General features: G+C 48.5%; 1 protein-coding gene across 1 annotated transcript; it reads right to left on the bottom strand.

Annotated features, from left to right (window-relative positions):
• Window positions 1–1,372: 1,372 nt before the first annotated feature.
• LOC129682957 (pregnancy-specific glycoprotein 22-like) lies at window positions 1,373–8,711 on the bottom strand. Its single transcript, XM_055615551.1, has 5 exons — window positions 8,648–8,711; window positions 7,236–7,595; window positions 4,266–4,625; window positions 2,669–3,028; window positions 1,373–1,644 (listed from the first exon to the last, which is right to left on the bottom strand). The coding sequence occupies exons 1-5, from the start codon at window positions 8,709–8,711 to the stop codon at window positions 1,373–1,375; spliced, it is 1,416 nt and encodes a 471-aa protein (XP_055471526.1).
• Window positions 8,712–11,286: the final 2,575 nt, after the last annotated feature.

The following is an 11,286-nucleotide window of genomic DNA, read 5'->3' as shown; positions in this document are numbered from 1 at the left end:
TAACTGCTTCATGCGGCTCAGGGAGGGGCTAGCTGGTAACACCCTTTGCAGCTTGGAGAGGGGTGTGCTCTTTGCCAGCTGCAAAAGTTCAATCCTGAAGACTTGGAGAGGGATAAATACCAGAGCCCAGAGAGAGAAAGTGGCTTCGAGGAGCTGGTCGGAGGAGGAAGGCTGCTAGTTTGTCTTGCTTTTGCATTTGCCATTTGCTGGTTTGCTGGTTAGCTGGCCTGCTGGATATCCTGACGACTGAAACTGATATTGCCCCCCACAACCCAATGACCCTAACCAGCTGGGAGTAGTAAAAAGAACTCCTCTCCATTTCTCCACTAACCTTCTTTCTCTCCCACATAGTGTTGAAGGGTTGGTGGAAGGGAGAGAGAAGTATAAACAAATTATAATAAAAGAGATTAAAAAGTACGCCCACAGTGAGGGATGCCTTTGACACTTGCTTGCTCCGTGGGACCTTTTGCCTTTTACTGGGCTGCCTCACCCAGCACTCTTATGAGGGTCTGTGCCTGGTCTCATTGTAACTTGTTATAACATTTTCAGTTGCTATCACTGGGAGGCCTGCTCTTTGTCTGAAGGGAGATGGAAGAGGAGTGGATCTGAGGCAGAGGGAATGTGGGAATGGGAAGAAGTGGAGGAAGGTGAAACTATGCTCAGGATGTAATATACAAGAGAAGAATTTTTAAAAAATAAAAAAATATACTAACGGAGGGGAAAAAATAAAAAAATATACTAACGGAGGGGAAAAAGAACAAGCTGCCAAGTCCTGCTGTGAATGCAAGTCTCAGAGGAGAAGCTGCACCATGGATTTTACACCTGTGCATCAAGCAAACTGAGGATCAAAACTATTTAGAAACTAGTTACGGCCACAGTTAAAACATGGGCAGTCTTTTCACTCTTCCTCCTTTCACAGGGATGGCTGGTGTCTGGGCAGCATCGGTGTTAAGTGAATTAGTTGAACACGGGATGTATTTTAGGGTCTGAGAGGATGCCTTTCTCTCCATGCAAACACTGCACCATTTTCACAGGAGACTCAGAGCATCCAAAGGTTTTGAGGCTCCTGAAATTAGTCCCTGTGGACTCCGAGGGCGGGCAATAAGTTTGATTCACAGCTAAGCTCTTAATGCCTTTGCATTTTTGTTTGTTGCACTGATAGTGTGTTTTCTTATGGAGACAGAGTCTCACTTTAAATCCTGACCTGTCCTTGTTCACCAGTGAATCCCAGGAGTATAGGCATGACTAACCATGCTGGCTGTACTTGAGTAGTAACTGATCATTTTCACCACAAAATTTTCCTCCATGTTGTGCCATCAATAAAGAAGTGCCAGTCTTCTGCTGTAGGATGAGAGGAAGGATCCCTGAATCATCACGGCCACCTGACTGGGTAACTGAGCTTTGCACCTAGTCGGTTGGTGACAAAGCACCGATACTCCCCTGCATCCTCTGACGTGACATGATCTATTCTGAGTCCGCATTTTGTTGGGGACAGTGTTGTCCTTTCTGTGAGCTCCAGATGCTGGTTATTGAAGAACCAACTGATGGAGGTTCCAATGTCAGGTGACACACAGGTGAACATCACAGATCTGTGTGCTCTGTCTACAATGTCAGTGATTTGCACGACAGGCTGTGTCACAGGCTCTGTGGGGAAAAAAAAACAGATAAGGGAACCAAATGACAGTAGTTCTTCAAAGACCACAACTAGCTCCTCTTTAGTTAATACTTAATAAAGCCCTCCAAGCAGGAGAAGGTAGCACTGTGGCTATAGATATCTTGTGCTGCTTATCTGCCACCTATGGCTTGTGTGACCATAATTTAGCCACTGTGTTTCCAATGAAACATATAATTGAACACATGATAAATTACCACTGCTGTCTCTGTGAGTGAAACTTAGGTATGAACAATGAATCGCTTCACCTTGGGACTGGGGAACTGCTCAAATCAGCTGTAGCTATTAATATTTACTGGAAGAAGAAACTTCCCTAGGCTGGTCCATGAAGAGAAGGAACTTCTTGGAGTAACTGCCTCCCTTTTTCTGCTATTTGGATCATGACCTTCCTGTAAGTTTCCTAAGCCCACCAGAACAGCTGGCTTATGTCCTGGCATCCATCCCCTGACACTCAGGAGAACAAGATGCACAGGTCTCCTACAGAACTGCAACTGTCATGGCTGTGCACAATGATTCCATACTCTATGGGACTTGGACAGTCAGTAAATCCCTGTTCCCTATCATCTCCAGCAGGAAATAAAACCAACCATTGACAAAAATCCCCCGAGTGTCTCCTAGAGTCTAGCCCTGGCCATAGTTTTGGAGCCAGTGCTTCCTGGTGCTTTCTGTGAGAACCCCATGGCTTCCCTATGCAGTACCTGCTTGACTCCCCCCCCCCATATTCTCTCTTGGGGCCATGTGAGAACCCCAAGAGGCTGCCTGAGGCTGACGTCCTTGTCCTTGTCCTTGTCCACACACTTTCTCCTCTGTGGAGGTGGAGACTGATGTGGGGTTCTGACTGTCTGCAGTCTGTCTACCCAGTGTTCCTACAGTAAGTGCCCAAACCCCAGTGTGGAGACACAGTGCGTGGGGAGAGCAGGGGCAGCCCGTTCCTCACAGTCCAGTGTATGGAGTAAGACAAGGCACACCCAGCAGCCAGAGGCCAGAGTCACTTACTGTTCACATAAAATTGAACATGTGCTCTTTTAACTTTGGAATCTTTGTTTACAATTTCTAGCGTGTACATCCTTGCATCACTTTGGGTGACGTCCTGGAGCAGCAGGGATCCGCTGGTATCCACCATCTCTCGTCCACTGTATTTATCCCCCCAGGTGGTGGTATTCCGGAGGCTGTTGTGTTCTACGATTTTAAAGGACTGCAACCTATACATTGATTTATACCAGGAAAAGGCTTGAACGTCTTTTGGCAGATTATGAACAAGCAGAACAACACTTTCTCCTTCAGCAGCATACTGTGGCACTGGTACAATCAAGACTTGGGAAGAGGTGAGAGGGTTACAGCACTTAAAAAGAGAGGCTGGAAGGGAAAAGAGAAAACACCATTACATGAGGATCCCAGTGCCTGTTGGGAAGATGGTGACCTCCATCCTGAGCGGACAGACTCTTCGCTCGGCATGGAGTTGCGCTTGTGGTCCGTCTATCCTACATGATGAAGGTGAGCAACGCGAGCTCCCCATTCCCTCAGTGCCCCTGGAAGTGTCACTTCCTCTGCTTGGCGCTCTCCCCTCAAGTGTCTACATGGCCGGCCAGCCCCTCCCTGCCCTCAGTCAGACACCGTGCACACTCAAGCACCCTGTTATGAGGTGATGCCTCTCCTGAACTCTACAGGCCCAGATTGTCACTTTCTGTGTTTTATTTCTTAGTTTTGTTTGCTTTTTGTTTCCTTTGTGGCTCCAGTCAACCCCTGACTTCGCTTTCTAGATGTTCTTTCTGCTCCTCTTGGTACTCCATAAGACTGAGGTTTAATGAGGGCTAGGAGCAATCTGCTCTCCACTGAAGGCTCAGGACTCAGAAAAGGCTAAGGTGTCAGGCTGGCTGGTTTTATGTCAACTTAACACAATGTATAATTCATGGGAAGGTAAGGCCTCAGTCGAAATGCCACCAGCAGACTGGCCTGTGAGAAAGCCTGATATCATATATATAATATATACCGTAATATTTGTATATCAATTATATATGTATAAAATTGAGGGTTGATGCAGGAGGATGCAGACCACTGAAGCAGTTTTACTGATGGCCAAGGGTCCCTGGGTCCTGTGAGAGAGCAGGCTGAGCAAGCCATGAGGACCAAGCTGGTGAACAGCACTGCTCAACGGTCTCTGCACCAGTTCCTGAAGTTTATTTATGACGCTCTCAATTTGGAGCAATAAAACTGCAGTTTGACATGGCCAGCCCCAAACCACTGTTCCCTGTCAGCTTCAAGAGGAAGTGAGACTGGAGGCCTGGAAACATGTTCCCTGCATCCCTTGAGTCCACCCTTGGAGGGATGGCAGGGTTTGGAGCCCCTGACCTGGAGCCCCAGGAGTCTGACATGTGAGGCCGAGGTGCTTCCCATCAAGCTCCTCCTTGCTGCAGGCAGAGTCAGAAGATGGAGTCTGCTCTGTGCCATTTGTCTCCACCGTGCCTGTCCTACACTAAGTGTTCAAACCTCCCATGGGGACAGGGTGCAGAGTAGAGGTAGCCACAGGCCGGGCATGACAGTTCTGTGTGTCTGAGCCCCACCCAGCACTGAACAACCTCAGAGAGTCACTTACTGTCCACCTGGATTTCTACATGCGCTTCTTCACTTTTCATATCTGTACCAAGAACTCGTAGGGTGTACAATCCAGCATCCTTTTGAGTGACACCTTGGAATAATAGGGATCCATCGCTGAATAATTTCTCTCTACCACTGTATGCAGGCCCCAACACAGCTGATTTCCTGGCTAGTATGTATCGGCCAATCTCAAGGTCCTTGAACACAGTCATTCCTTTGAACCACACAAAGCTGTGAATGTTCTCTGGGAGATTGTGAACACGCAGAACAACCTGTTCCCCTTCAGGAACGATGGTTGGCAGTGACTCGATAGTGGGCTGGGCAGAGGTGGCAAGGCGCCCGCAGTTCCAAAGGAAGGCTGGAAGGAAAGAGAGAGATTTGTCTCAAGCGGGACCTTTCTATTTTGCTAAGATGCGGCGTTGTGTGCATTGCTCAGCCTAGCTGTGTGCGTGTCTTCCCATCCTGCTTTGCATCCCTGCTCTATATTTTCTTTGTTTGGTGCTCTCTCTTCAGTTGTCAGTACGGTTCATTCCTCTTGTGGCTCCTGTTTCTGGTTTCCTTTGCTGATTTGTCTTCCAATCCACTCAAACTGGGGCATCGTAAAAAATATGGTTTGTCTTATATTTAAAAAAAATGCTATCTAGAAAAAAAAAACTTAGATACCTGTGGCAAAAGAATGAATGAATGAATGAATGATGTTACAGAATCTTATATGTCCATAGGTTTGCTTAAGAAATCCATAGGTTTTGTGATACAGAATTGAATCATTCCACTTGCTCTGTGTTTTCCACACCTATTTACAAATTATACTTGTGTGTAAATTTGCAAACCAGGGGATGCCTCAGAGTGAATTGGTGGGTGCAGAACATAGTACTTACATGGAGGTCAGAGGACTTATGTTAATTGGTCCCCAGGTCATCAGATGAGGAAACAAACGCCTATATAAGCTGAGCTGTGCCACTAATCAACACCAACTTTTGGTTCTCGTTTGGGAAGCCATAGTTGAGAACATCAATTTTCGAAATATGTGGTCATGCTGATAACTTTGGATAAGAACAATACCTCTTTCCCCTTAATTTTTTTTTATTCACCAAGAGTCTCTTGCTGCTGAGCCTCGGTGACTTCTTCCATTGAAACCCTGAGGCTCCTCTCGGGTACTTGTCCCTCTTAGGAGACTCTATACAGTAGGTGAGCCCTCTCCTCTCACACCCTGTAATGTAATCTCTTCACCTGTGAGCAGGGGCCCCTGAAAGGAGATGCACCCTTTGCAGAAGAGTTCAGAGGTTGCCTCCTTGGTCTCTGTGTCCTCATCTGTCCCCTCTCTGTGGCATGTCTGCTCCAGCACAGCTCCCAAGTGCTCTTGTCCTCCCTTCTCTGGGCTGAATCTCCTCCCAGGAAGGAAACCTCCCAGACTCCCATGGCTGGTGAGCGGTTCTCTGCTGAAAACACCGCTCTTCCCCTCCACTCTCAGTTCTGCCCCGTGTCCCTCTCTCTCTCTTTTGTTTTCCAGAGCACAGGGTGAACACCAAGGCTACTGAGCATCCCCGGTGACCTGAGAGAATAGCAGATGACCCCTCTGCTGTGTCCTGGCCTTGGCCAGTCAGCACAAAAAATGGGAACTGTGTGCTCATATGTGACACAGAAACCCAGCCATGCACCCAGTCTGCGCTGCGTTCTCAGTGCTCCGGAAAGATGGAAGTTGCTCTCAGCAGGAACGTGACAAAAATGTCTGTGAGGCTCCAAAGGGACCATCTGAGTGATGTGTAGGGAAGGAAACATCAGTTTGCACTGGTGTCACCAGCCAGGCTTCTGACCCATGTCAGTGGCCCGGGTGTATCAGGAGTCTCACATCCTGAGTGTGCAGGGGGAGGCGACCTGATTCCTGGTAAAGAGCTAGGAGCTCTTCCATCCCATGGAAGATTTGAAAAGAATGCTCCCACTTCCTCTACTTGTTGAGCTGTGAGATGGGTCTGCTCATGTGCTCCCTGCTCGTTCTGACATACCTTGGACCTCTGTCTAGTGGATTCCATTTAGCCATTCTGTATTTCTCAAAGAAAAGAACATAAAACGGGCAACAGAACTTTGCAGTGTAGCAGACAGATCATGCAGTCAGCGGTCTGAGAACACTGTGTGCATGATCTCCAGCTCTTGAAACGGGAGCGGAATCTGGCTACTAGGTCCATTCTTGGTTCAGGCAAATATTGATCTGCCTGTTAACTGCGTATCCTGATGCTGCCCTTGGTGATCGCTGGGGGAAGTGCGGCTCATTTATGGGGAGCCGTCAGATCTTCAGAGCCTGTTTCTATTTGCATCCAGGAGAGACTCTCCAAAGAACAAACATTGTCGGGCAGCCCTGCATCTTCTGTTGCTCTCCTTGGGGACCCTGACCTCCCCTTTAAGTCTCATAAGCCCATCAGGGCAGGTAGTTAATGGCCTGGGCACATGTCCAGCTATGCTCTCCCTGCTGAGTCACCGGAGAAGATGTCCAGGAAACCGAACTTAGCTGTGGCTCTCAAGGCAGTACACTGGCTGGTTCTACACAGCACAAAACTTTAACTACTAAAACCCACTGTTCCTTGCCAGCAGAAAGTCCAAATCCGATCTTTGCAAACTGCCTCTCAGGACTATCAGAAGCTGAGTGTGGGACCGAGTTCTGGAGCCAGGGCTTCCTGCTACGGGCCTTCCTCCCAGGTTCTTTCTCAAGGTCACATCACAAGTGAGATCCCTGAGAGTCTAGACGTGCGCTGATACCCTTGCCTGAGTTACCCACTGTGCGCTGACCTGAAGTCAAATGAAGGACTGTGATGCATTGCCATCGCTCTCCACTATGCGTGCCCTGCACTAAACGCTCAGACCCCAACATGGGGGGGACACAGTGCAGAGGGGAGGTGAGCACACACAACGTCTGTCTCTCCCGTGTGTGTGTAATGGAGTGAACCTCGCTCAGAGTGCACAAAAGATCACTTACTGTTCACGTGGAGGTACGTAGACACTATTGACTCGGTTTCAGATTGTCTATTGAAGGTTTGGAGGGTGTAGTATCCCGTGTCCCCCCGGGTGACATTGTCAATCTGCAGAGATCCGTTGCTGTACACCCTCTCTCTCCCACTGTAGAGAGGCCCCTCCACACCCACTTTAGTGGTCAGAGAGTACACTGCAATTCCAAGGCTCCTGTTTGTTCTTCCTTTGAACCAGACGAGTCCTACAGCCTTCTCTGGCAGATTGTGAACAAGGAACACAACATTTTCTCCTTCAACCGCGTGGGGCGGCACTAATTCAATGGTGACTTCAGCAGTGGTGAGCAGGTGCCAGCAGGCTAAAAGGGAGGCTAAAAGGGAAGAGAGAGAAATCGTTACTATTGAGCAGGTGTGGTCATCACTCAGCTTATGTGTTTAGGTAGGGTGTGTCCACCCTCCTTAACTGAGGTCAGCAGCATGACAGCCTTTCCCTCAAAGCCTCTCACTTAACTCTTAGGAATTCTCTGCTCAAATCTTCCTAGCTTACCCCTACATGTCCCCATATTTGGTGTGAGGATGCTTGACTGACCTCCTCCTTTAGAGAGCCTTCACTTTCTGACTTTTTTCTCTGTTCCCTTTGGGTACCATCCCTGACATCATCTTCCAGATACTGGGACATCTGGTCACTAGAACCAGTGCTTTGTGAGGACAGGGACTTACCTGACCTCTTTTGGAAGGTTCGGCTCCTACACCTCAAACACCAGAGGATAAAGGAGAGGAAAGGAAAAAAGAGAAGGAAGAAAGTGTTAGGTAATGTGTCTCCCTGGGTTTATCTCCATGGTTACCAGGTTTGGAGCTAATGACAACAATTACACTCAAATGTGACTTAAATGACTTTTACACTTATATGTGTTGTCTGTGTGTTTTTCTGATGGCAGGCGTCTCGGTGTGCTCACGTGAAGGCGTATGCCGACAGTCTGAGTGGAAACACCTGCGTGGGAGCAAGGAGCCAGGGGCGTCTGTTCTCCCCATCGGCCGGCCTTATGGGATCTGAGGATTGAATTCAGCTTGTCATGTCTCCGCCCACTGAGCCATATTGCTGCCCCATCCCTGTTTGATCTATTCGGATCCAATTCGGATCCCTTTGGAGATCCACCCTGTCATGGTCAGGAGCATCAGTGTTCAGAATATAACAGCCAATGTAATTGAAATGTGAACTGTGTTGAGGCTTTTCTTCTTTCTTCATCGCTTCCTGTCTGCCCAGAGCTTCTGACTGCTGAGCCTCTGTCCCTCATTGTACCTTCTGCCCCATGAAGGCAAACAGAAACCCCCAGTCTCATCTCAGGCTCCTGTCCTCTTTCGAGCACTCCACTCTGCCTCTGAGTTCCCCTCCACCCCACTGGCAGAGAGTTGTCACCCTTACCTGTGAGCAGGAGCCTCTGCCAGGGGGCACACCCCTTACCGGGAAGCACAGAGGATGCCTCCATCTCTCTGCTCTCCGTGCTGTCCTCTCTCCGAGAAGAGCTTCACCTCCAACCCAGCACCAGCCTCTGCTGTCCTTCCTCCCTCTGAGCTTACTGTCTTCCTAGGCAGGAGCACTTCTCAGAATCCGATGGGCTGTGAGTGGTTGGACAGGTCTCCAAGGCACGGTCCTATCTACTCAGCTCTCAGTGCTGTCCCACATCCCTCTCAAGTTCCCTTTATGTTTCTCCTCCAAGCAACACATTGAGCAACTGATAAGCATCCCCGTGCCCTCAGAGAACAGCAGCTCACCCCAGGGCTGACATCTGTCGTTTCCTGGCTTCAGAACTGTCAGCATCAAGGAGGGAGCCTCCCTTCTGCCTGTGTGCTCCCATCCTGTCTTCCCCGTGTCCTCAGGGCTCTGGGAAGGTGGGATTTTTTTTTTTTTACCCCCAGCAGGAAATTGATAGAGAGGTCTTTGTGGGCTGGAAAGGAGCGATGGCTAGACACGAAGTTCAGTCCTTTATCAAAAACACCACTAGTCAAATTCCTGATTCAGGAGAGAGGCCCAGGGGCAGTTGTGTGAGGGGTTTCATGTGTTCAGTGTTGGGAAGAGGTGACCTGTGTGACATGGAAAGGACTGTGGGCTCCTTCATTCTATGGTTCCATGGAGGTTTTCAAGGCAACCTTCCAGCATTATGTGTTGGGTGAGTTCCTGGCCTTTCTGATCTTCCTGGGTAACCATTCCCCTTTGTCGAAGTGATTCCCCAGTGGTAATTTTGTCTTTCCCTTTGAAAGAGGCCAGAAGAGAGGGCACTCTCAGCTTTCTCAGGTGGAAAGGTATTCTCAGACACAGGGAGCACCCACTATGTCAGAGCAGGGTCTAGGGAGAGGGCTCCAGATCAGAAGGAACAGGAGTAAACACCAGTCTCCTAGGAAAGGTCATGGCTCAGGGAACAGTTTTCTGAGTGTTGAGTGTGTGTCCTGATATAATGCCTGGAGATCACTGGGAGAACTGCAGTCTCATGTCCAGGCCTCCAGCAGGGATGGTCAACAAGTCACATGTGACCTGCCCCGATCCCCGCAGCACAGGTGGGGTGCAGGGCCTGTCACCTTGCTCATTGTGCTCTCCAGAACTCCTGATTTCATCTAGAGTAAGATGGGTCTAGACAGGGTTCCAGGTTCTTCCTGGGAATCCCTGGGCTAATGTTGGAAGAAGTGTGCATCCAGAGGATGGGTGCAACTGCTCAGAAAATTTTAGAGGAGAGTCCTAGAACATGTCTCTTGAGGCTCAAAGGAGGGGACGCTAATGAAGGAGCTGCACATGTGCTTCTGGGTTCATTTCTGTGGTCTAAAACCTTTTTCTTCTTTGCACATAGGGTGCTGGGGGCTCTTCTCTCTAATGCAGAGAACATTAATTAAAATGGATGTGTCATCCGCTATTCCTGTTACACAGTTCTAGGTTCTTTCTGTCGTTGTAATACAGAACACCCTGAGGAAAGTCATTTAAGAGAGAGTAAAGGGTCCATTTCCCTTCTGTGTCTGTGTCATTTTGTCACACTGAAGGAAGTCGAGACAGAAAACACGCTGCTTGCTAGCTCATTGCTTGGCTCCTTCTATTGGTCTTCCTTAACTACCTTTCTTATACAACCAAGGACCATCTGGTTGAAGTTTATCTTCCTTACCTACATAACCCAGGACCACCTCCATAGGGATGGACCCACCCACAGTGACCTCCACCCTCCCACATCCATTAAGACACTCAAGGCAGTCCCTCACAGATAATTCTGAAGACTGACCAACTAAGATAATGACTCGGTTAAAACATGGTTCCCACAATGGTCAGTTTAAGCTGTGTCAGTTTGAGAGTTTAATGCTAACTAAAACAAGAAGCTCTCTGTTCTCTTAGGGTGTGTCTATAACTTGCTCTCTGTGATTATCACGCGTGCTCATGTCCAGAGCTTCACACGGACATCTCAGAGGCATTCTAACCTGAAGTTCCCTTTTCTACTTCTCTAATCCTCAACCATGGGACTCTCTCATGTCCATGAGTGACATACTTTCACCTTTAGGAAGCACCAGTTAGATAGTGTCATCAAATCATTGGTGATCTGTCTCATTCTGACTCAAGACAGATCTTCCAGGAATCTTCTCCACAGCCACAGAGCAGTGCCAGTCTCCACATGGCCCAGGGGCAGATGGGAGCAGAGTTCTGAGTGGCTGACCCCCATCCCAAGGGAGTTTCCTCTTCTCTCGTGGGAAATAAAAGTGTGTGAGCACAATTCAAAACCCCGTCGTCCCTTCTGCATAATAACTATTGTAAAATGAGTAGAGGCAACAAGAGATCAAGAGTTTGTGTCACAGAAAAATTAACATGCCCTCAAGGACACACTTCTCCCGGGAGGTTCCTGCCACCACATGAGACTTCCCAGGGCTGGCAGATATTGTACTCACATTCCAGAATAGATCCAAAGTTGGATAAAGGAGATCAGGGAAGCAAGGAGGGGGAGACTCTGGAATGAACTTCAAGTTAGGAAGATTAGGATTCGCTGATACCTAGGAACACGGTCTGGGAACTAACATGTATCTTTTCAGAAAATC

The sequence above is a fragment of the Psammomys obesus genome, unplaced genomic scaffold (genome assembly GCF_907164565.1).
Source record: "Psammomys obesus unplaced genomic scaffold, mPsaObe1.curated_primary_1811, whole genome shotgun sequence".
NCBI classification, from domain to species: Eukaryota; Metazoa; Chordata; class Mammalia; order Rodentia; family Muridae; genus Psammomys; species Psammomys obesus.
Note: the sequence above shows the minus strand (reverse complement) of the source record. Positions and strands in the feature narration are given on the sequence as shown.

What these genes read in the sequence shown, in the direction of transcription:
- LOC129682957 (XM_055615551.1), bottom strand. Translation starts at nt 8,711, where the DNA reads ATGGAGGCATCCTCTGTGCTTCCCGGTAAGGGGTGTGCCCCCTGGCAG. An exon ending in GCAGAGGCTCCTGCTCACAG is followed by an intron (nt 7,596 to 8,647) that starts GTAAGGGTGACA and finishes CTTCCCTTTTAG; the next exon opens with CCTCCCTTTTAGCCTGCTGG. An exon ending in TGTAGAAATCCAGGTGGACA is followed by an intron (nt 3,029 to 4,265) that starts GTAAGTGACTCT and finishes TTTCCCTTCCAG; the next exon opens with CCTCTCTTTTTAAGTGCTGT.